The following is a 25383-nucleotide window of genomic DNA, read 5'->3' as shown; positions in this document are numbered from 1 at the left end:
CCCAGCACACACCCCTGCGGCTCACACGTCCCTTAGTCCTATCAGGCTGCAGTTAAACGCTGGAGGGGATAATAAAGGATGGCTACAATGCACCTTTTTTTCCTTTAAAAAATGTGCTAGGAAATGGCTTGCCCACATGGTGTGAGTGGTCCAGCTGCAGGGACAAGAAGTCTCCAAAGCCTCAGTCTGCTCCTCACTGCTGCCGTAGTGAGATACAGCCCAGGAGAACCTCCCGTGTCAATCAAAACATGACAGCTGGGGACGGGAGAGGAGCAAAGGCTGGTGCCAGTGCAGCAGCACACTACATGCTGTACTGTCTGGGACCAGGGTACAACAAGGGACGCCCCTTCTAAGGTCTGCTTTCCTGGCCTCGAGCAGCTGCCTGCAGCAGCCTGCCCGGGCCCATGCCTGCACCCCAGCCACTCCAGGCCAGGGAGAGGCATAGTCCTGCGCCCGGCATCCAGGCCAGGATGGGTAGCCAGCAGTTTCCCTGACGTTCAAGTCTTTGGCCTAATGAGAAGTGCTTTTGGGTGTGATCGCAGTAGTTTCTAAGCGGATTTGAAACCTCTGGCAAGCTCCCGCGTTAGCCCCCATCCCTTTCTCCAGCTTCTTTCCAGTGCCAGGATCATCAGGAAAAGGTATTCAAAAGCACGCAAGTCTTGCTGAAAAGCCCCATTTTTCAAGAGCAGCTTAGAGGCCAAGCTGTTATGTTAGCTGAGTGTTTTGGAAAGCTTCAGGCTATCCTGCTTTCCACAGCACGAAACACTGTGGTGCAATCGCTTCTAAACAACGCTATTTTCAAGAAACAAAATGGCGATGATTCCACCTGACAGTCCTTTCAGCACTGCTGTGAGAAGGGGAAACTGAGCCAAGAAGCATCCGAGAAGTCAAGCGATGCGCCATCGCAAATCTCCAGGAATAAAGCAACGCTAAGGGTCTGGCTTCTGGTAAAATGTGCGTTTCTGCCACACTATTATTCCTTCCAAATCAGTTTTTACTAAGTGTCCCGCATATGCCCTTTGCTCCAGCGACAGGATATCCTTCATTTGTCTGCACAAAGTGCAGATGAGCCCTTCTTCGTGTTGTTTTCCAAGTCGGCTGATGGGAGGGTCAGCAGAGGCCGAAGCAGCTGCACCAAGTAAAGGAAAAGTAACCATGGCAACCCAAGTTATCTGCATCCTCCATGTATTTCCTTCTCCCCACCCTACATCATATCTTTCCCACCCAAACCTCAAGCCAATAGAGCCAGTGACCAGCTGGCAGGATGGGGACTGCGGCAGGGTCTCCCGCACCCAGCGTGTCTTGCCATGTTTCGGGGCTCACCGCTGCAGGCTGAGGTCATCAAAAAGAGACCGAAAGCATAGAGAGGGATAACTTGCAAAAGGCAGAGCTCTCTGCTACTGTAGATGGGGCGCTGGATATGTTGCCTTTGCTCCAGAGTTACAGATTCGTTGATGCTGCTCCTGGTTTTGGCTCTGAGCTGTAACCCTTCCACAGCAGCAACAGCTTCTTCGTCTACACCCCACGTCAAACCCAGCTACAGTTTTGGCCGGACTTTCCTGGGACTTGATAAATGCAACGCCTGCATTGGGACATCCATTTGCAAGAAATTCTTTAAAGAAGAAATAAGGTCAGAAACTCAGCACAGTAATTTTTAAAGCATTCTGCATAGTAACTTGAAAGTTGCCTGTTAGTATTTCCAAGTACTTTAATGAACGACAATGCAAAGAGTAACTTAGCACTCGGTTGCCATTACAGCGCCTAGTATTTTGATTAATGTCTATAAGCTGCTGCTTTGTCTCTTTTCTTTTAAAGCCACACAAACATGATCAGACTTCAGCCCTGAATTGTAATTTGAAAGCAGGAGTAAAAGTCACAACTTTCTGCATAGAGAGTGGCTCCGAAACAATTCAAGGCAGTGATGGGGGAAGGGAAGAGGGAAGGAAGAAATCAGCTTGTTTAGATGTACTGGAAATATTTTATTATGAACAACTGAGTAAAGGCAAAGGGGGTTTAGCTTTGTACGCTCCCAACGGACTATGTTAACTACAAACATATAAACATGCTATATAATTTTGTACCAGGTGCAACAACACAAATGTGCAGGATTTCACGTGCATATTAACTAAGATCAAAAGTGATCTAAGCCTGCCTGAGGCACGAGGACTTTTGCACATCAGGTTACCTACGCGCTCGAAAATGGATGGGGCTAAATTATTAATATGCTTTTGGGAGGTTTCTGTGAGAACTTGAAGGCAGAGGCAGAAATTCCATCTGCCTCGAAGTCGATGAGACATATGCTGTCCAAGTGGTCGTCAGACTGATCCAATCAGTTTTAGGCTCAAAAGCAGAGCGTGTCTGACGACAGCAGGGAAAATGTTGCCGGTGTATTTGAGGAGAAAGTTAAAGGCAGTCCTTGGCAGAGGAAAGGTTTATTGGGTCTGATATGATTTATAGAGCCATATGCACTTTCTTTTATAGATTTAAAAGCCTGGGGGAGAAGAAATTATTATAGTAAAATTGTATTTTTAATGCTATATTGTAAGTAGTGTAATATTGGACAAATCACCATTTTTATCTTAAACTATCCTATAAAACGTAGCATAGTAAAACCATAATGGTTTGTCTGGGATGGACTTGTAATACCGAACATCCATCCTTCCCTTACTGCTGCTGGAAAAATGTAGCTTGTGGCTTTGCTACGCCAGGGCACCCCTTGCCGTGGCACACCGGGGGTCCCAGCCCCCGGCACTTTGCCCTCTTGGCTTTCTGTCTCCAACAGCTTGTGCCGAGGGCGATGCCAGGGCGTGCAGTAAGTAAGGTGCAGAGGCACTAAGACGGGCCAGGCCAGCAGTGCCGGGTTTCTCCCAGCCCAGCCAGGGCTCCTGTCCCAAAAATCAGGATGGATTTGCAATCAGTGCGTTCAGCTGGCTGACACAGGCTGGTGTGGGTCTGCCGGGGCTGGGGGTGCGTTCAGGGTACGGGCTGCCCTACATTTTATTCTCTGCAGCAGGGCGGCTCCGGAGCTGGCTCCTGCCCCGTGCCCCAGCCTGCTGCGGCCCCTTTGCCGCTCGCCTGTGCAGGGTTTCTAGGGACCTGCCGCCGGGTACGAAGCGGCTTCCGTGCGTGCAGCTTGTCGCAGGTGCACCGTTTCGGTTACTCTCGCTGAGCCGCTGGGGCCGTGCAGCTTCCTTCAGCCCTGCCGAAAATAGCAGTAGCCTTCTGCAGCGAGCAACTGCCTCTGGCTGGCCGGTGGCCAGCTGCATGCTGCACTGGGGCGCGGGAAAGAGGTGCTACGTGAGCGAAAGCAGGAGGCCCCCAGGCTGGCTTTCCTCTGGGGGACAGCAGGAAAGGGGTGCGAGTGTGCAGAGGGTCCAAGCGGGGTCCGGGAGTGCAGAGACGCACACGTGTGGGAGCACGATGCTTCTGCCTCAGGGAAGGTAGAGGGGCTTCCTAAAGCAGAGATTGTTTTTTTCTCTCCTGCAAGCCCGCAGTCGGCTTCCCACAAGCAGTGCAGCACACAAGTAAGTGATAACATACAGTTCTGCTCTGAGCGCTTTGGAAAGGGTAACTTTTCATAATGTTCTGAGCAGTCAGTCAGCTTCAAGCTTTTCTTTGCAGCAGTTAAACTTGTTCTCCCACTTGATTTCTTAAACAGCCGGGATTTTTTGGCAAGTGGAAGGTTAAACAGGGGAAATTTCAGTGGCACTTATACACTTTGATCCACCCCGGTGTACCTTTTCACATGTTCACAAAAGTGGATGGCACTTGGCCCTTCTCTGTGTTAATCCTCATTAGAACATGCTTCATTAATTCTCCATCATTTCCGGGAGCTATGACATGCATTCACACTAGACTAACGAGAGAAAGAAGATGTGGGTTTTGTTCCCAGAACGGCTGGTGACTCATCTTGTGCTCTAATGTTCTTTACTTCCCTTATCTTTGCCCAACTTTATCCATCTGTAAATGAGAATACCAAAGCCTGCCTACCAACTGCCCTGAGAGCAGAGCACAGCAAAAGTTTTCGTAAAATATTAGATTTTCAAAACACTGCAAAACTGAGTTGACCAAAACTATTTGCAGACTTGTGCCAACACTGGTGATGAGCTTTGGCCAAAAGTAATGGGAAGGAAGTCTGAAAAAGCTGGAATGCTTCAATTTGATGGGTTTTTATATGGCATTTCTTTATTTTTGGTTTTAAGACTTCACTTACTTACTTACTTAATTTTTTAAAAAATGTAAAACTCCAAATGCAAGCAAAATTACTTTGGCTAAAACAAAATACTTCATTTCATCCAGCAAAAAAGACAAACAAGTTTGATTTTCTTCAATGTTTAGTCCTGAGTTGATCTAAACTCTGTAATCTGTGATTCAGTTATTCACACAGATCTTACTGAAAGTCTTAATTAAAGCATATTCCGGCGCTTAGCTAAAAGGCTTCATACGAGAGTGAATTATTGTTACAGCAAAACTTGATGATGAATCTTGAAAGTATCTAGCAAGTGTCCCAGGCCAGTGCTGTGCTGCCCAGAAATGATGCCAAATACAGAACTGCTGCAGCCCATGCTGGATTCCCAGGCCCGCATGGCTCTCCCCCAGGAGCTCTGCAGAGGAAATCGCTCCGTCCACGCTCAAATTACCGCTCAGCCCTGGATTTCACACATCCATGCGCTGCTTGCATGCGGGAGGCGGCGCTTTCCTGGCATCTGCCTGACGTGAGCTCCCCTGAACACACACGCTTCAGCCAAATCACAAGGCACATTTGTGCTTAACTTCTTGAAAAAAAAAAAAGAAAGAAAGAAAGAGAAACCCAGCCCATAGCCATCTCTTCCCTGTACGTGCCTGGCACACTGCGTCTGCTTTGCAGATTAGGCACTGGGAGGGGTCGTGATGCACAACAAATCACAGTGAGGCATAGCAATTATTCTCTGCTCTTTAGTCACAGCTCAAAACCAGACCAAAAAACCCCCCAAAACAAACAAGGTCAGATGCCATAATGGTAGGGAAGCTTCAATTTCATATTGGGCAAAATGCCCAAATGACTGAAATGCCTGAACCCCCCGACATGCTCGCGCAAGGGGACAGGCTCCTTTGCTTCTGGTCAGCCTGCGTCTTTGAGGCAGATCGTTTGAAGGAGGCACATGGCTAGAGTTGAAAGCCAAAGCAGGGCAGGAACCAGCATTTCGGGGAGACAGACTTTCCCCCCCGGGCACCCCTGCTTGCCCTGGAGCCGAGCTGCACAGGGTCCATGGTGGTGAAGGGGAGCAAAGTGCTGCCTTCAAGAGGGGTTGTGGGGAGGAGGACGGTCGGTCTCTGATCGCAGAGGGCGGCTAGCATTGCCGAGTCAGTTATTTGCCTGAAATCAGAGGAAATTAATGCCTCCAAAATTTCTCTGTGCCAATTTCCCAACTGGCAGTTGAAAGGAAAGATCAGCTTCAGCTTTCAGATTTGTTCATGTCTTTTCATCTAACTCCAGCTAGCTGATCCTGCAGGGAACTTCTTGCCTCTCCTGTTTCACTTCTGAGCTATCGGCTTTAATTTATGGTAAGATTAAATTAGGACATGCTTTCTTACACACTCGGGCAAGGAGGTTAGGGCAGGAGGTTTTAGAGGCAGCGAATGCATGACGTTGGCCAAACCAAAGGTCAGAGTTCAGCTGCTTTCCAAGAGCAGGTTACAGACATACTTACAAAACAGGCACGGCGCTCCTCAGCTCCTGCATGTGCGACGCGTGTGTGGGCAGGGCTGAGGGGGCTGCTGAAACAAAAAAAAAAAATCATCACAGCCTAATTACCCGGCCCATATGCTCCCCTCCTGTGCCTGTGTAGGGGGAGCAAATCAGTGCAAGATCTCCATGGCTACAGTGGTGCCACACACCCAGGACACGCATCCCCCTGTGCCCCCATCGCACCCCAAACTCTGCCACTGCCTGGGGAGGTGGCTCATCCCGGCTGCTAAAATACAACCGGTGACATCGGGGGGGACCTGTCAACCCCAGTACTGAGTAAGGCCACCACCTTAAAACAAAAGGTCATTTTGGTATTCCCAAATTTATTGTCAGGACGTTTTGTTCTGCAGGGTCTCTTAAAGCGTCAAATACTCCTTTTTTGGGCCCCTTTCTCCAGGATTAAGGAAATTTAAAAACTCCAGGGTTTCCCCATGAACTGAAACCCTGCAGCCTTCTCCCTTCCCTCCCTCTCTCTACGTGGCCCAAAAGACCCCATTTGGGCCTTTCGTCCCCTGCCCCATGGCGCTGTTCATGACAAGGGATGGTTTAAGCGGGAAGCAAAGAAAGACGGACATTTTTTCCAAAGCGTGTTTCCTCAGCCGACGGCTTCGGCCTGCTTTGCCTCACCCCGGCGCCCAAGGCTGCCCGCCCATGGCCGCTCAGCCTTTGCCGCGTGATGGCAGAAAGCCCCTGGGGCTGGCGTGTGGTGGAGCAACCGCGGTGGCGCGGGCGCTGTGTGGGTGTCCGTGTAGCTTGTTAACCCGCTCTCCGTGGGGCTCTCATTTTGGTTTGGCAGGTTTGACACCTGGCTTTCTTCTCGTTTAAAGCTGCCCCCCAGCTACCTGCTCAGCTACTCGGGCAACTACACCGACGATGCCAAGAGCTGGCGGCTGGTCGACATCACCCGGCTGACTTCCAAGTACCGGCACGACCGGGCCGACAAGCGCATCTGCACCTCCCTGCTAAAGACGAAGACCTGCAGCCTGGAGCGTGCCCTGCGCCGCACGCACCGCTTCCAGAAGTGGCTGCGGGCCAAGCGCCTCACCCCCGACCTGGTCCAGGTCTGTGCCCCATGGCCCCCCACGCCAGTGGGGGATGCAGGGAGAGGGAGCCCCAGGGGGGTGACGTGGTTTTGAGCAGGGAGAAAAGGGTCTGAAGGAGACATGGCTGCGACTTGCCAGGTGGAGGGTGAGTCTGGGCAATGGCTGGCCCTCTCCCTCCTGTCCTGGCCGGTGGAGAGGGGACAGCCCTGTGTCCCCCCAGCTGAGCCCACTTGCTGCAGGGGAGAAGCAAAATGAGGCCCTGATGGGAAGAAAAGTGCCATGGCCCGGGGCCAACGCCCCCCAGCCATAGGTAACACCACGGCACAGCCTGGCCAGGGCTGGGTCTCGGCCCTGGCAAGGAGGGCACCGGCTCCCAGCTCCTCGTGGAGGCTGAGGCTGAAGGCCCGTGGAAAGCCGTAGCGCCTGCTGGCTTCGGGCACGGGGATGACATCGGGCCATGCACACAAACACGGCGACAGCTCGAGTGGGGATATTTCTGCTGGGTTTTTTTTCTAGTTTTCCATCATGTCTTAGCACCTTTTTCTTTTTTTTTTTTTGTCATGAAGTTGTACCCAAAAGGGCAGCCCGTGCCTTGAAAGTGATTTTGCTCCTGGCCAGGGACCGGGGCAGCTTGGACCCCACTGCTTGTGGCCAGCAGGGCGAGTGGCACAGGCAGTCAGAGCCAGAGCCTTGATTCCTCATCCGCCTGCCACCTATAGCAAATGATCTCAGGCACAAAGAAGCATGCTGCCCTTTCTGTCGCAGTCCTGGGGTGTCACAGGCGAAGCCAGGACAGGCGCACCGGGGGGAGGTCGCTGCAACCAGGTAGACAGGCGGCCATAGCATGGGGAGACGGACACGCAGGCAGGGCTGGAGGGGCAGAGCGGGCAGGCTCCAGAGGAAAGTCGGCATCTGAGTGCTGCCCGCGCTGAGGGATGCCACAGGCAGCCGGGGACAGCCACGGGGCAGGCGAGTGTGTTTTGCAGCTGCTGGCTTGCATCTGAGAGCAAAAGTCCCCTCCCCAAATGCACATGCATCCCCCCCACCCCATCCAAACAACAGCAAAGCATTGCGATAACCACTGGCAAGGGGCAGGGGCCAGGGTGGAGGCTGGATATGCTCTAAACAGGACCCCAAGAGGCAAAGAAGGATTATTCCAGTACTTCTCCCCCTTTCAAGAGAGAAGTGGCTGTGAAAAAGGGACTTCACTTTTTTTTCTGTAAAGGCAACTTGCTTCCTCCTGCCTGCACGCTGCTACATCCGCTCAGCTTTGCTGAGTGCTAAAGCTGCTTTAGTTTTTCCGCTTCTGTTACCCCGTGGAGCAGCACGCTTGAGGAGGGAGAGTGGGAGACCCCATGCTGCAGCAGCAGTAGCAGGAGCAGCACTGGGGCCAGTGCCTGAGCTGCACCGAGAAGGACTCACCCGAATCACTGACAGTCCTGCACGGCAGGTCACCCTGAAGACAGTACCCTCTCGGGGGGTCAGAGTGCAGGATGACACATGCCGGACAGAGAAACGTTTTTTTGGAGCAAAGCTACACTGTACTTTGTCTAGTACCCTAGGGAGAGGGGGCAGATTTGCATCACTTCCACTCAGAGCATCCCTCACCTGAGCTTCTGGGCCACGGGCAGGGACAACTCCTGCCCAGGGTGGCAGGCAGCAGCTTCCCGGGCACCTGCTGGCCACTGCTGTCCTCCAAGGCAGCACTGCAGAGGGCTTGTGGGTGGGCAAGCTGGGGTGCCAGGCCCTCCAGCCTTGCTGGAGTATCCAAGGGGTTTGTGCAAAATTGTGCTGCCCCCACAGCAGTGCTATGTGAACGGGAAGGAGTCGAGAGCTTAAAACTTCCATTTGCTGAGCTGGGTGAAAAAGTAACTGGAGAAATGTGGCTCTGTGGTATCTCAGATCTGCAGCAAAGTTAAATCATTAGCTGAGCCCAAATCCTTCTCCTTAAAAGGCTCTTGATGTGCTATACAGTTTTCCCTACCCTGTCCTCTCTGAAACTGAACTCCCAGCTGAGCTGGCTGGGTTGCACGCACACATGCACACACACACACGCATGCATGCACACATGCACACGCAGCACCATGCTGAGACTCTGGCTGGGGCGCCCTGGCCTTGCACCTATCCAGTTTCTCCTGGGCACTTGAATTTCCCCGTGTAGCAGTGGGAAGCTGAGCTGAACGTGGCTCCAGGGCCCTCTGAAGCAAGCTCGGGGGCCAGCCTGGGGGGATGTGCCCAGGGACAAACTCCCCAGGACATTTCAGCCATCCCTGCAGTTTTTCAGTTGGAGAGGGCACAGGAGGCTGCAGGGAGTCCCAGACCTTTGCACACTGGCCTCAGGATTGCTCTGCTCATGTTTTCATGGTTCTTTGGTTCTGTAAATCAAGCAGAGAAATCTAAACCAGGATATAAATCCTTTCTAACAGCATATAGGCTTGAATACACAGAGAAGCATAGCGATCCATAGGCCCTGGGGCCTACCCCTGCCACCTCCAAATTTCAGCAGCAATGCCTATTTAAGATCGGGCACGTGCTCTGCAGAATGGCTGCTGGTCTCACAGTGGTCTGAATTGAAAAACAGCCTGTGGTCACAACATTTCAGTCATACAGTGTGTGTGAGATTGTACATGAGACCCCCCCAGCCCTGCTGTGTCGGCCACTACAGCTTATGGGGTGACCCCCCCACCAAGCCATCCGGCCCCGCAGAGCCGGGGATCCCCTTCCTCTCTGCGCACCCCACCTGCCATCCTCAGAGCCGAAAGCTGCAGGAGCGCCTCTGCCTGCACCCCAGCCCAGCACTGCTGCCCCTCTGCCGTGTTTGCTGAGCAGACACATGTTGCTAACCCAGCACAAGCCATCGGAGGGGGGTTCCTTGGGGGCACCATACGTCACTGCAAATACTTATCTGCAGCACTGCTCTTCTGGCTTCCCCCCTGCCCCCCGTCCCTCTTTTCAGAGGTGTTGACAGCACACCGCTCTTGATGCCTAACACGATGCCCACCCTGTTTCACAAAGCTGCAGTCACCCAGCGGTGTCTGTACTCCTCTCCCTGCAGTTTTTCCTATATAGCAGCACCGAGGAAAGCTAATGGGCTCAGGTAATTTTGTCTTACAGAGCAGAGAATTACGACAAACCATAACGTGCTTGAATCAAAATGACAGACCATGAAGTAGTGTTTTTCCACTTTACGCTGCCTGCCCTGCCTGACGCAACCATCAGCCGAGCTGCCTGCCACAGTGATTATTTCACCCGCCACAATGAAAATTTTTATTGGACGCAGCAAAGTCTTCAGTGTTAAAATCCAGCCCGCCTCAGAGATGAGCAGGATTTAGCTGGGGCTCAGCCTGCACAGTAGCCCCAGCCACCCGGTGCTTCGCCCAGGAGCCCATCACCTCAAACCGTGCTGCGTGCTTTTCCTGTTGGAGGGGAAGAACAACAACAAAGTGGGTTAGTTTCAGCACAGATTGCCTGCAGGGCAAATTTACAGCCCTGCCTACAAAGCACAGCCTGGAAAATGCTGAAGGCAGACAGACGAAAGCAGTACGAAAGTGAAAAGCCAGCCATTTTCAGCCCCTCTCTCTAGGACGTACTGTTTGAAACTACTGACCAGCACCTCCGCTTGCCCTCAGCAGATGTGCCAGCACTGTGGTTATTTGGCCTCTGAGTCCAGTACACATCGCTTCGCTCGCAGCACGTGGGCAGCAGCTCGCTGCCATCTGGCAGCTGGTCCGTCCTAGGGAAGGATGGACATTACGGGGCTCCCAGAGCCGCCTCACAGACCTGCCGCCTCTTTGACCCGGTACCTCATCATCAGGGATGTGCTTCGGTAAACCTGCTGGCAGTGGGGATGAGCCCCATAGCTTCGCAGGACATCCTTAGTTTCTTTCTTTTGGGGGTGAATGAAACCCTTGGATTCAAACGGCCAGGAGCTGCAGGTGCTTTGACACCTACATCCAAGTGTTTCCTCCTGGAGCCCATCCTAAACCTGGTCGTTTGGTGAAGCTGCACCCAGGCGGCGGCGCATGGGGCGGGAGGCGGCTGTGCTCCCGATCTGTCCCATCCCTCCTTGGGCTGGCTGAAGAGAAAGCAGAGTGAGGAGAAGTTGTCTTCCAGAGGTCATCTTTACATCAGAGTGAATTCTGGGTGTGTCTGCACTAGATACACATACATATGCGTACATGGGGGTTTAAAATGCATCGCATACTGTGCAGTAGGGGGAAAAAAATCATAGCTGAGTACAGGTAGGCTTTGCAGGAACTACTCATTATCAGATATAAAAATGTGGGTATTTAATCAAAGTAAATAAGAAGCTTTCCATATCAATCACAAACAATACATCAGGCTGTCTGTCTGGTCTTATTCTCTGGGGTGATAAGACGCTGCAAAGTACTTAAGATATTCTCAGATAAATCAGTATCTCCAGTGTTTCGAGTATGTGTTCTTCAAATTTTTCTTCCATCGACAGTTTTTGTCTGACAGTTTTGCAATTCCAGCTCCTTTTCTGCTGTAGGGATGTTTCCATCAGTCTGCTGGAAGAGGAGGTCCCACTCCACTGAAACACTCGAGCAGGTGCTGTTGACTAGCTCTGCCGAAATCAAAAGGCCCACTTTCCAATTTTGGTGGGTCAGGGCTTCATTAAATTGTAGGAAGCTGCACCAATGGTTGATATAAACGTGGCAGCACCCAGCCCTGCTCCTCTGCTCCCGCACCACCGCTGGTATGCCTGCAACGGTTCCTCAGGAAACAAGCAGCTGTGATCACCGTGTGCAGCGCATGTCCACGTCTGTGTCAAGAGGATGAGCTCTGACCTTGGAAAAATCCTAATTACAACTTTCATGCATTCTCTGCCACCGTGATTTCTGTTCCTACTGTATACTCTTGAGGGTCTCAGCTTTTGCATTGCAAACTCCTGGAGGCAGCAAGGCTTTCTAACTTTGTCTGCAAATATTTGCATACACACTGAGCTGCAAGAGACTTTCTCCACCATTTATCTCTTACTTAACACAGTTCTGTTCTGCTCATTTTTTCTCACTTCTCCTCCAAAGGGAAAGTGACAGAGTCAGCCACAATGTGCCTGCAAGTGCTGCGAGACAGAAATCCATAACCATCCCTTCCCCCCCTCCTTCTAGGGTTTTAGATAATTAGTTAAAAAAATATTTCCTTGATAATGCTACACCAGAGGAGAGGAGTGTATGAAGACTTGTAACTACAACTGGGGAGAATTGTTTTTGACAAATATTTTATTCTCTTGGGGAAAAAAATGTTTCTTCAGTTGCTGCGAAACAACGCCCCAGTTGGGGTTGAGTTTCTCAGGTAGTTTTGACCAGCTATTGGCATTCAAGGCTTGTTTCGTGCAACTGATGGCCAACAAGGGAGCAGTTGAGACCTCACTGAGGCTGGCAGGGAAGCAGAGGAGGGGTCATGGGAGGTCCAGTCCCCCCTTTCCACCTCCGACCGGGAGAGCAGCACACTCTTCCTTTCCTTGTTTCTTCATTTCTTTGTCGTGGCTGGGTAATGAAGTGTTTTATGCCAAATGAACAGCTCGCACAGGAAGGGCTGAGAGAGACCTACCTCAGAGCTACCAAATGACTTGGGGAGATCCTGAGTCAAATCTTTGCTCTCAGCATGAAGAATGGCAGGGAGCAATGTGAGGTCCAGTGCCCTTTCCTCTGAAGCACATCTCCCAGCCATCAAATTATAAAGAAAACCCGAAAGAGTAAATTTGGCTGCTGGGATCATTTGGAAGAAAAAGGCTTAGCAAAAACCTGATTCCCTTCCCCAGCAAAGGCATGGCAGGGCAGCGTTTCTGTGCCACTATGGGCAACTCTCTGTACATTCGCTCTCCTTGGCTATTAAGGAAGACTGATTTCAAAAAAAAGGTCTTTTTTGACTACGAATGTATACATTTCTATGCCATTTATCCCAGCCATAGACTGCTTGTGCAATTTTACAAGCCAAAACTCCAGGTCTGAAAGGTGAAATACAGTGATGGTTGACTCCATTAGCCCAACAGTTCTTTATTTGTTGCTGGTATTTACAAAAAATATGCACAGGCTATTCAAATTTGGTTTTGATAGTTAATGCACAAGTTTATCAGAGAGAGAATATATCCTGTGCTTGTACCCACATACAGTGTTTATTTACACTTTTAAAGCATGTTTACTGACCTTAGCAAATAGTATTTCCAAGAAAGCTGCTCACAGGTTAAGCAAATAGCAAAGTGATCCGAAGACTTTATTAAATGAGGGAAGTGACTCACCGACTTAATGACAGAGAGGCCTCCACCAGCGAGCCGGGATGCCAGGGCTGGAAACCCAGGCGGAGGGAGGAGGCCCACTGGCACAGAGCAATGCGGTGCCACACAGTCGGAGGGAAATGGGGTTTGCAGCCTCCGTGGCTGTGCCGTGAAGACTGGGTGCCATTTTGGAAACCTGAGTTGTGAACAGGCATTTTTGGATGGTGCAGGGTTTTTTTCCTTGGAGGGGTTTGCTGTAGAGATCCCCCCTGTGTGCCCATACCCACCAGCAGCTGTGCCGCAGGGGGTAGGGGCGCAGTGGGCAGAGCACAGAGGTGCCCATACCCCCAGCACGGGCCAAGCACACTGCAACATCTCAGGCTGGAAAATAAACATCTTTGTCATGTTTTGCCCTCTTGCCAGGGCCTGTCTAGCCCAATGCTGCGCTGCCCGTCCCAGCGTCTCCTGGACAGGATAGTGCGGCGCTATGCTGAGGTGCCAGATGCTGGCAGCATCTACATGGACCACCTCACCGACCGGGACAAACTGCGCCTCCTGTACACGCTGTCAGTGAATTCGCATCCCATCTTGTTACAGGTATGTACCACTTTGGCCCGGCTTGAAATGCCACCCCGCAGCCCCTTGCAAGCAAACCCTTGCATGAGACGTGCACCAGCCCCTAGCTGCAGGGGAGTCCCAGCCCTACCCTTTGGCAAGCTCCCTAGCCTTCATAAAGCGAGTTTCTTCTATGGGGTTGGATGGCTGAAGTCAGGCTGACTCCTGCGGTGCTCCTAGCACGCTGTGAAAGCCAGGGTTTTACGCATCCCCTGTACTTCACAGTGTTATGTTTGCATTGCTAATGTATTACGTAAAATCACAGCCTGTTTATAAAAGAGAAAGCATGCTTTAGCATGGGAGGACCACGCAGCGTTGAGGTTGAACGTGGACTTGGGGAGCACTGATTTCCCAGGCTCTATGTGCCAGGGATGTTTTTTCCATTTACATGCCACTGGTAACTAGCTCTGCAGCAAAGTGCAGCTTGGCAGAGGTGGTTGGTGGAATCCCAAATACAACTGAGCTCTGAGTTTGAAGGCAGAGAGCTGGGAGGCCTCACGTCCCTCCCCTGGTCCCCTGCTGGCATGCCTGGCATGTGGCTCTTCTCTTTCCTTACATGTGTTTCTGAGGGAGTATCCTCACCCATCCCCACCACAGCCCCACCTTTAGTCCTCATTGCTGTTTCTTTCAACCCTTTGAGATTCCACGAAGAAGAGAGGCAGCAACAGCTTGTATCTCCTGCCCCAAGTCACCGCTGCCCTCAGCAGCTCGCAGGGCTCTGCCCGGTCCCAGGGAGGGGGAGTGGTGCTGGTGCTCTGGGAATCTCCTGGGGGTCATTCAGCCACCCCAGCCATGGCTCGCTGGGGCACGAGGCTGCGGCTCTCAGCACTGTAAAGATACGGGAATGCAGCTTAAAGAGGTGAGAAAAATATGCTGAAGAGAAATGGCTTGATTTTACGTGGGTGCCCAAAATGCCTTCACAGCAGAAGGGAGAAGCAACCTTAAACATGAAACTGGACGAGTTCATAACCCTGCCTTGGCAGGGTCTGGGGCGCTGGGGAAGACAGACAAGTTATAATGTAAATGGCAGAAAGCTTTGCGTTGGCACGGCTCAGCAGTCACACGGTTTGGTTTCCATGTGGGATAACTGCCCTGCCAGCACAAGCTGCAGTGATGCAGGGAACCCAGCCCAAGTGTCCCCACTGTAGCAGACACCCAGCGCTTCTGTCCCCGAGACTGCAAAGTCTCTTACGAAACAGCCAGGCAGTTCTTACAAATTAGCGAATACTGCTTTAGCCCCGCCTCACCTCCAAGTCGTGATTTCAGCTATGCAGTGCTCATGAGGGACCCATCAAAGGCTCCGTAAAGACGCCTAAAATTAGCTCTTCTGTGCCTAAAATTTTCATGAATTTGAAATCTATTATTATCTTGGACTTTCCGGTTAGTCTCCCTCATGGAATAGGTCTTGAAATATCAGATTCTTCTTCCTTAATTAAAAAAAAGAAAAAAAAAAAAAAAGAAAAAAAAAAAGCAGCGTAGCTATTCCGGGACAGAGCAGCGCGTTCCCCGGCTGCTGGGGCAGACTGGGGTGAGGAAGGGCTGCTTTAGAAAGCAAAACACGAGACCGGCGCTGCTGCTTGAAGCCGGCCAGGGCACTTGAAAGTCCTCTGGGAGGGAGGTGGGTCCACCAGCAGAGCGCAGCGGCCAGAGGGCAGGGGCAATCCCCCCGTTCCCGCTCTCCCCGGCAGATCTTCCCTGACGTGGAGGGATGGCCCTTCCCGCGGTACCTGGGCTCCTGCGGGCGGCTGGTGGTCAGCGCCAGCACCCGGCCCCTGCGTGACTTCTACGGCGCGGCCCCCGAGGTGGCCGCCGACCTGGCCCTCCAGCTCCTCGCCGTCCTCCGCTCCATGGGCACCAACGACCTCAACTATTTCTTCTACTTCACCCACGTGGACGCTGGCACCTTCGGCGTGTTTAGCAACGGGCATCTGTTCATCCGGGATGCCAGCACGCTGGGCATCATCGACAAGGAGGAAGGTACTCAGCAGGCTCCGTGGCTGCGCATCTGTTGCAGGAGGGCTTAGCAAGGCAGGGGAAACAAATCTTTCACCTGCTACGCTCAGCTCTGCTGCTGATTTTTTTTTTAATGAACCAAACATCGCTTGCTAAATTAAATAACGAAAAGTTCAGGGAGAGATTTACCAACAGCAAAAGCATCAGCAGCTCCTGCCAGCCTGGCTCTGAGTCGGGGAGGCAAGAAGCGTTTTGTTTGTGCAGTCTGTGGTTTGGTGACCGACCATGGGCACTTACCTCCTGCCTGGCCCCCTCTGTGGCTGGCAGCAGCATTCAGCATGCACGGTGCTGAACGCTCTCATTTGAAGTCTTCCTAAATCACCTCTTTTAAAACTTTTGCCACCCAAATGGCAATATTTGCAAGTAGAAATTTTATAACTTCATTTGTTTTAAGTATTGGGTCAAATCAAACTCTTTTGAGGTGCATTTATCACATTAATTAATAATCATTATTATTATTATAACAACAAAATCCCCCTTTTGCCATTTTTACATAAAATCAAGGGTTACTGTTCACTTTTCACAGGTTACATTGGTCTACTCCTGGAAGTAGAGCTAGTCAAAGACTATTCCTCCAATAATTTAACAATTTCATTTTGAATGTTCAAATTTTCAAAAGGCCTTTGCTCAGCTCACACATTCAGCTGAGCAGATCTCAAATATTCAGAAGCAGCTGTCAGAGAATTTTCCACTGGGTTTCTTTTTCTTGTCCTAACAGCTATTACTGTTAACTTTACTCCAGCTACATGAGCTGTTGTTGCAATTTAATGATTTTGGGTAACATAGAAAAATTACGGGTTTGGCTATTTGTGGTAGTTTTTGTAGGAACTCCACATTTTAGGTTAGTACTCCAGTTCTTGTTTTTTCTGCATCAGTTTGACTTGACAGACTCCTCTCCAATCCCTCTGTCAGGCGGTTCTGCAGAGCTCTGTCATTCAGAAAAATATACATATTTCAGGAGTGAGAAAATTGGCCCATATACAGCTACAGCACAGAGTACTTTGTGGTGAAAGATAGCTGTATCCTTTAGATAGTAACAAACCCCATGTTAATACAGAGGTACAGACATATGTGATTATCCAAGCTTTCGCTACTGTGTTTCTAACAACTGGTTTAATTGTCTCTAATAGGGAGCCAGCTGATTGACGGCCAACAGGAGTATAAAGATATATTTAGCTGTTTGACTGTGGACTGCCAGTCTGCATTTGTGTCCTGTAACTCCATCAGAGAGAAGCACAGCCTCGTCATGGTGTGTCAAGAGCTTTTGCCGAAGCTGCTGAAGGGGAAATTCCTGCAACCTGTGCAGGAGAAAATAGACAGCTTCCTGCAGCACTGCGCCGACGGCCTCGCCGATGACCAGGGTGTCAATGAGGCGGTTGCAAAGCTGGCAGAGCTCCTGAAACCTCTGCGGTCTTGCGATTCCCGTTTTGCCTACCGCTACCCTGACTGCAAATACAGTGACAAATACTGATGGCTTCGGAAGAGGAGGACTGGGGCAGTGTCAGCCTCCTGCCAGTGCAGGAAGCAAGAAGGAACCAGGGTAGCTGGAAAGAGCTGCACCAAATCTGGGGCTTCCTCATCAAGGCGGAGGAGGAGGGAGCAGAGTGCACATGGGATTTATTGTTCATCTCCCAGAGATGCATTTGTTACATTGGATGTTAGACATGATGTAAGGCTTATGGATTATTAGCATTATCGTGAGTGACAGGGGCTACAGGATTAATAAATCTCATTCATGTATTTTGGCCTTGGAAGAGTTTTCCATGCCATTCGTTAAAAAGAAACCCTCTGAAGGCAGCATGCTCACAACTAGCTAGATAGAGGAGCTTTATTACCAAGAAAGCCTTTCTGATTGAGATGATATATACATAATGTGCGATGGATGGAAGCATTTAAGACTTCCCTGTGGGGATTTTTAATGCGCTAAAAATCATAGATAAACTGAACCACTGGATCAGTTCCGTACCATCACCCATCACAGATCACTTTTATAAAATATTTAAATTTTCTTACTTTTATGGCACACGGAACAGAAAGGCGCAATCAACAGCATTAAAAAGCTGAAAGGTCCCATGTCTCTTGAGACTTAATTTCTCTAATCCCCAAATATAATTACTTTTAGTCTTTCCCAAGTTGACAGGCAGTAATTGGAGACTAATAAAGGTTTTTGTTTTAAGACCAGAAAAAAACCAACTCTGGGATGTGATTGTCCAGCAGACACTTTCACATTTTTTTCTCTGAAGAAAATTGGCGGAACCATTTGCACAAAACCATTCAAATGGGAAAATTACCTTATGAAGAGAAACAACACAGGCAGAGGATGAGAGATTAGTCTACACTGAGCCCGATGAGACTTGCTGAACACTCAATACTGCAGTGTAGGTGCTGGGACACCCTGCAAGAGCTGGGGAGGTCTAAGTCCTGACCAGCAAGAGGTACAGCCATCCTCATCCATTTGCCTTTCAAAGGAGGAATCAGTAAGGCGGTCCCCAAAGGAGTGACTCAGGCACCTAAAATTTGGGGTGGTGGACTCTTTTTTCACAGCAGTGGCCAACCCAGGGCTAGATGCAGGTGCCTCATTTTGTGGGGGAAGGTTGCAAAAGTTGCAGAGTTGCAAAACACAACTTTCTCACCAGCATCTGTCAATCCCTGTCCCATGTGCTCCCCGTGGGGTGGCAGAGGCCCACACCAAACCTTCCCTGAAGTCTAGGGCACCGCCAGACCTTACCTGGGTTTGGGGCTTTCTCCTGGGATCCAGGCACGCAGGAGTCACCAAGCAAACTTGACTGAGCTGAGTCAGAAACTAGACTTTCTGGATCCCCCGTAAGTATTTTCATCATGGAAACAGTCTTCCTCTAGCCATGGTTCGAAAAAGAAATCAGTAACAGCATAAAAGCAGAAAAAAGATGTGAGTGCATTTGCATTGCTAATCGTTGTATGGAGTTACTGGGAGCAGGAATGCAAGTCAAGATTTTGTGCTGGCTGTGGAGGGGCTCCGGGCACGCAGAGCACCCGGCCTGGGATTCAAGGCAGGTGTTGCAGACGGATTAGGCATCCAAAACCACACACAGGTCTGACACTGGGAAAATCTGACCCAGGACATTTATTTTGCCTTTCCTCCTGGCATAAAGTATCAAGTGCACCTTTCACCTCTCAAGAAGTAGAAACATTGAAAATAATTTGTAGGTAAATTTAGCTCCAGGCCCAGATGGTCCGACAGCAAAAATGTTTAAATATACAGCCTAAGCTACGGCTGCAGCCCTCTTTCTTGATTTCAGTCTATTTCTACATCATGGCTCTCTTCCAGTAAGAAAAACATGTCCTTCACTGAGATCCATAAGGCTGTCTAACAATCTGTTTTCAACAGTTTTTCTTGAATCTGTCTGCATCTCCAATCTCTCAGTCTGTGATCTTACCTGATAGCCCAGGGCGTTACCCTGGGCCCCTTCCCCTCCAACGAGTTCCCCCCATGGTGCCGGATGCCAGCCACCTTGCGCGGGGCTGGAGGAGTTCCCGCTTCACCACCACTCTCGCTAGGGTCAGTGGTGAGGTGCTGCCCACCCTGGGCTGCGAGCTGCCAGCATCCTCTCAGCGCTGGAGGGACGCCTTCTTCATGCAGTCGTAACTAAAAATGCACACCACAAAATGCCCCAAAAGCGCTAGGATGAAGAACTGCCCTGGTCCGCCCATGCCCCAGCAGAGGTGATTTGCAAGCCATGGGTCTGCAGAGATGTCTTTGCAGCTGCTCCGTGACTCCGGCTGGCCTCTGATTCAGTGCTCTCTGGTTTAGCAATGGCTTGACTTGCATTGAAAGGAGGAGCAGCCCTTGCAACAGGGCTCCACACTGGGTTCACTGCTGTCCCATGTGTCCTGGGCATTTTTCTTTTCACCATGCACATTTTTCTTTTTGGAAATGAGCCGTTCATCTACTGTAGGGCTCTGTGCAAAATGTCTCCTGGGCAGTAGAGCATCTCTCTGCTATCAAACCAGCCCAGGGAAACGCAGAGGGGATGCATGTGCTCAGCACATGATCTCTCAGGTCTAATCTAGCAATGGGCAAAAGGACTGAGAGGTGTCACACGGGCTTCGGCTGGGTCCCAACAGCTCGTGATCCTAAAATGCTGGGTGTAAGAAACAGAAGAGTCGTGGTCTTACTTTGCTGCTTGGACTCAGCTGGCAAGACTGCAGCAGAAGTCTTGAGGCACGTGGCATCTATTTTTACACAGCTTGATTCAAAGTTGTTAAAGCTGAGAGGAGTCTCCCCCAGTCTCTCTATTGCTTTCAATAGACTTCGATATGAATTTAAATTAAAAAAAAAAAAGATTAAAAATAACAGAATCATGGATTTAAAAATTATTAAAGCGTTGGGAGCTGTGTTCACCACCAGTTTCTCTTCAGACATTGATTACAAAGGCCAGGCTCATCTAAGACTGTGATTAATACGCCAGCCATAAAATCAGTCCATGGCTCAGAGAACAATAATTTTCCTAAACTAAATCTCATTTCCCTATATTTCCCTGGCCTTTTTTTTTTCATTGCCAATTTTGTCTCTTAATATTTTCCTTTTTCTTGGCAGTTAGGCCCTGGAATCAGTGCCCACCCTGTCTGCCAGCTCCAGTCAAGCCTTGAAATGCTAGTAGGCCAAGCTCCAAAAGGATGTGAAATTAATTTATAAATGGCAATTATTTTAAACCTAATCCTTCCCAAAAGAACTCTTGAGCAATTTTTTCCTCTCTACGTTCGAGTTATTTCTGACGGTGGCTTTGTGTGAGCCTTTGCAAACTGTTCCTGGTAACAACTTAAGCCGTTTCTGCAGCAGGACAAGGACGGTGGGAGAAGTCTTCCACCAGTCTCGCAGTCAGCCCCAGCGCTTCCTTTATTTGTGGGTAGTTTGCAGCTGCCTTTATGTCCAGCTGTTTATTGGGTGTCTCTCTTACTGCCCCATATCCCGCATATTTTCAAAGTTTTCATGTCAAGAGGTTTGTAATACTGTATTTTCTGCCGTATTTTGTCTAGCAGTGTATTTTAACACTGTCATTTCTCAGGGGATGGGGACTGCGTATGGGCAGCCCATAGCAAGCAACAGTCCCAGTTTCACCCAGCATAGTTCACCGCTCCTCTATGTCTCATCATGTCGGTGCCTTCGCACGCGTCCGTGGTGCTCGCACCGCTGCCCCCTGCCCCACACAACCCCTTGGGAAGGAACAACAGCCAACAGTGGCATTAAATGGTATTTTTCACACACTCCTCCCATCAAAAAGAGAGCACCCTGGCAGCATTGGCTGAAACAGGTTCTCATCACAGACAGTGGAAAATTGGTAAAAACTGGTTCCCTTCCATGAGCAATGCACCCAGTGCCTAGTCACTCTGCACCCTCGTCTTCATTCAGCCAACCTCTGACTCAGACGTGGCTGATGCACGGGAGAAATGGCACCGAGGTAGAGCCTCTGAAGTCACCTCGTGCTCCCAAACATCACAGGTACGTCTGTGCCCCTTGAGTCTGGGCTGTTCTGACACCTCCCGGCACCTCCCAACCAGTGCCCTTGGCCGGGATGCTGCATGTCCAAAGGGAAAGGGGCGTGCTGTGTATTACTGGGAAAACCCACGCAGGTATTTGAAGTCAAAGTGTCTGGTAACATGCAGAGCACCCCAAAACCTTCTAGCAGGGGGCATTTACATTACGACTGGTCCTGGGGGGTTGGAGGTCCAGGTTTCCCACTCCATAGCTTTTGTGGGTGATAATTTCTTGCCCCACTTTGCGCCACCCGCACTCCCAGCTTCCCACAAGGGGCTACCCAGAAAACATCGCGGCATTTTGGAGCACTTAGGATCAGCACTCAACAGCTCCTGTCCACAGGAGCAGCCAGACAAGCCCATTTCATGCAAGTGTCTTTCCAGCAAGCTCAGCCAACAACAGTTGTTTGCAGGTGCTTTTTATTTGCCTTCTGGTTTTCTGAGACTTTAGGATGCACTTGGGTCCCATTTGCCAATTACTCGCTACAGCCAGGTGCTCTAGACACTTCATTGCTAATTCCTCTTAAGTGAAACCTCAGCTTCTCCCATTATCACATGAATCTGGAAAGCAGAGCTTTAACAAAAATACTGAATGTCATGAGATGTTATGAAATCACAAGAGCCAGCACCACGGCATTCTGAATTGGTTCACCAAGACACATTAATTTGATTAATAGCTGAGTCTAGCTGCTACTGTATCCTCTTTCTCTAATTCAGTGCTGAAAGGAGCTTGGTAGCCATCCTGAAATTAAAAACAAACAAACATGAATTTCAGGGTGTCGTGGTTTAGGCCCAGCTGGCAACAAAGCACCACGCAGCCACTCGCTCACTCCTCCCCCCCGGCGGGATGGGGAGGAGAAAATACAAGGAAAGGCTCGTGGGTCAAGGCAAGGACAGTGAGGGATCACTCACCAATTATGGCCACAGGCAAAACAGACTCGACTTGAGGAAAAAAAAAGAAATAAATTTAATTTGTTACCAACCAAATCAGAGTAGGATAATGAGAAATAGAACCATATCTTAAAAACACACCTTCCCCCTCACCCCTCCCTTCTTCCCAGGCTCAGCTTTGCTCCCGATTCCTCTACCTCCTCCCCCCACAGCGGCGCAGGGTGACAGCAATGGGGGTTGGGGTCAGTTCATCCCACATTGTCTCTGCCGCTCCTTCTTCCTCGAGGGGAGGACTCCTCACACTCTTCCCCTGCTCCAGCGCGGGGTCCCTCCCATGGGGGTGAGTCCTCCACGAGCTTCTCCAATGCAAGTCCCTTCTATGGGCTGCAGTCCTACACGAACTGCTCCAGCATGGGCTTTCCTGGCCTTCTCCAGGCCCAGCCACCTGCTCCGGCGTGGGGTCCTCCACGGGCTGCAGGGGAATCTCTGCTCCGCCATTAACCTCCATGGGCTGCCGGGGGACAGCCTGCCGTCTCACCATGGGCTGCAGGGGAATCTCTGCTCCGGCACACCTCCTCCCTCTCATTCTTCACTGACCTCGGGGTCTGCGTGGTTGTTTCTTTCACATCCCACTCCTCTCTCCATTGCAGCTCCATTTTAGCAGTCTTTCCCCTTCTTAAATATGTTATCCCAGAGGCGCTACCACCATCGCTGATGGGCTCAGCCTTGGCCAGAGGCGGGTCTGACTTGGAGCCGGGGAAGCTTCTAGCAGCTTCTCACAGGAGCCACCCCTGTAGTCCCTCCCCCGCTACCAAAACCCCACCACACAAACCCAACACACAGGGAAAGGAAAATTAAATCTAAACAGCTACTCATGGCAAGGCCATTGGGGCATTGGGGGAGGCGTGCACAGTTTCTTCCTTATGGATTAGAAAAAATGGCCAGACTCATCTGCTCTCCTCCACACAGGGATGGTCTCAGCCAGAGGGTGTTGGTGGGTTTTGAGCAGTGCTCCTCAAGGAAGACTTGAACAACTGAGAAGAGACCCCCAAGGAAGGGTGAGGATGACCCAGAGGTCCAGAAAAAGTGAAGAGAGAAGAAAAGACAGATGGAAAGCTAGGGAGGGACACCTGATAAAGATCTTCAAACAATTTTTTAAAAAGCAGTTAAAGGATGGGAATAAGCTGTTCTGCATGTGAGCTTATGTGGTAGTGGGCTAGATGGGCTGCAGTAGGAATAGCGTGGAAATGGATAGAGAAGCTGCAGGATCTCCACCATTGGGATGCTTGAAGCAAGAGCAACGTGGCTGCGCATGGCACTGTCCTGGGCAGGAGGCTGGCCCTGAGACTGCCGGAGATCCTTCTTCATACAAGGGGTGGACACTGAGGTGGCCAGACCCCTTTGCCTCAGTTATCTCTATCATGTGAGATGAGCTGTCAGCCCTTAAAGCTGTGGTCCACGCATCTCGCGTGGAGGCAAGACCTCCTGAAAGCGGACAGGTTAGTGGTGGCTGTTTGGTGGCTGAATCCACAGAATTAAATGGTGGGGTTACCCATCTGTGCATAGGCCACCAGAAGGGAAGGGGCAGCAGCAGCAAGCTAATTTTCTCATTGACAAAAGAAACCCTGTGTTTCTGGCATAGTTTTACTTGCAGCTTTTTACATTTTTGCTCTTCTGGAGCAAAGAGAAGTGTCCCTTTTTCCACAGGTCTCCAGCTGGAGCTGAAGGATGCTGCCTGCGCTGTAAAATAGCCCCCACTGCTGCTGCTGGCACTCCTCACTCCTGCCCTAAGGGCCATCAAAATCCCACCACTGAGTTTCTCACCTCTCTCTACCAGCAGGCTGGGATGGGGCTGGCTACACGACCCCCAGCCCTCTCCTAACCTTTGAGGGGAAAGAGCAGGCAAACGTTTCCTCAACGGGAAAAGGATGATGAGCTCCGGTGAGAGCCAGAGCTGCACCTCCTTCACCTCTATCAGCTCCCCCTGTAGCACCTCTCCGAGCCTGAGCCCCTCACTTCTTTAGGGATCAACTGCCTGGGATTAGCTTTTCTTTTAAGACCAAGCTCTATTCCTTGCAACATAGAGTATAAATGGCAATAGTTAGTCTAAAGCAAACTTTTCAGGTGTTTGAAGAACAAGAATACACCAGCCTCTTCCCTGGGGACATGGAGCTTTAAGAGAACAAGTTTGTCGGGTTTTACAATCCTATAGTACTACTCAGCAAGGATGCATGTAGCTACAACCCTCGCCTTACACAGTTCATTTGCTACATTGCATGTAAAGATAGCTTTTTAGACTAACACCCACGGAAGTGTCACGTAAAGTTCAGCGTATTATATGTTTTAAAAGGACCTTGTCAGTCATGCTGGATATTTTTTTTTCCTTTCAAAATTTAAACATTCATTTCGATAAAGGCTTGTCAAATTCATTCCTCTAGTGATGCCTTACAATAGTAGGTTTTTTCTTGCTCTGAAAAAATAATCAAGACACTAGGAATAATTGGAGACTTTTCACAGGGATGAAAACCTCCCTCTGTTCATATTCCTGGTACAGAAAGAGCAAGAGAGAAGATCAGCTTTGGGGTTTCACTCCACTCTGGCTGGAGCAGCTGTAAACATTTACTCATTTTTTTCCCCACCACCTCAAGCTGGAGATGGAGAAAAGAAAGTGCCCTTATACTTTTGCACTATTTCTACTAGCAAAACAAAGCAGGGATTTGTGTACAGCTCAGGTGCTGCTGAAGGACAAGAGGAGAAAGGTGCTGGAAGAATGATGCTGCTGAGGGGAAGCGCTGGGATTAAACATCTCTTTTCCCAGTCAGGGCACTTGTCACCATTTCAGACATCCCTGAAGGGAGTCGCTGCATCACTGCTGGTGGTTCAAAATGGAAATCCCTTCAGCAGGTGGGCAAGGGATGGGAACAGTTGTCCAGGTTTCAGGAAACAAATTATTTATCCCTTCCCATTTCCACTCAAGGCGCTGCTTGCTCTGCATGTCCCCTTCCACCAGAGAGGGGGACCCCACGGGGCGCCTTCACCACGTGAAGCCTGCACGGGATTAAACCTCCTGGGGGGCCAAAGGACCGCAGCAGCCGCCTGATGAGCAAGGCCAGGGGTGATGCCCAGTGCTCAGGGGCTTTCCATCTAATGGCTGTGTTGCCTGGGGACAAACGTTGACAGGGGTTTCTCTTTGTGTCTACAAGGATGTGAAAGAAAAAAGCCGTGTAGGAAGCACTTCTGTTGAATTCTGTGAGCGAAAGGACCAGAAAATCTAACAAACAGCTATTGACTTGCTTTGTCAACATGCTTAGAGAAAGGGTCTCCGAAGTTAAGCTGTTTACTTT

At 50.2% G+C, this 25383-nt stretch overlaps 1 protein-coding gene across 1 annotated transcript; it reads left to right on the top strand.

Annotated features, from left to right (window-relative positions):
- Nucleotides 1-1302: 1302 nt before the first annotated feature.
- DIPK2B (divergent protein kinase domain 2B) lies at nt 1303-17815 on the top strand. The gene is made up of 5 exons (XM_050915240.1): nt 1303-1630; nt 6525-6789; nt 13430-13603; nt 15310-15598; nt 16765-17815. The coding sequence occupies exons 1-5, from the start codon at nt 1407-1409 to the stop codon at nt 17103-17105; spliced, it is 1293 nt and encodes a 430-aa protein (XP_050771197.1). The 5' UTR covers nt 1303-1406; the 3' UTR covers nt 17106-17815.
- Nucleotides 17816-25383: the final 7568 nt, after the last annotated feature.

This window comes from Gymnogyps californianus, chromosome 1 (assembly GCF_018139145.2).
Source record: "Gymnogyps californianus isolate 813 chromosome 1, ASM1813914v2, whole genome shotgun sequence".
NCBI lineage: Eukaryota > Metazoa > Chordata > Aves > Accipitriformes > Cathartidae > Gymnogyps > Gymnogyps californianus.
Note: the sequence above shows the minus strand (reverse complement) of the source record. Positions and strands in the feature narration are given on the sequence as shown.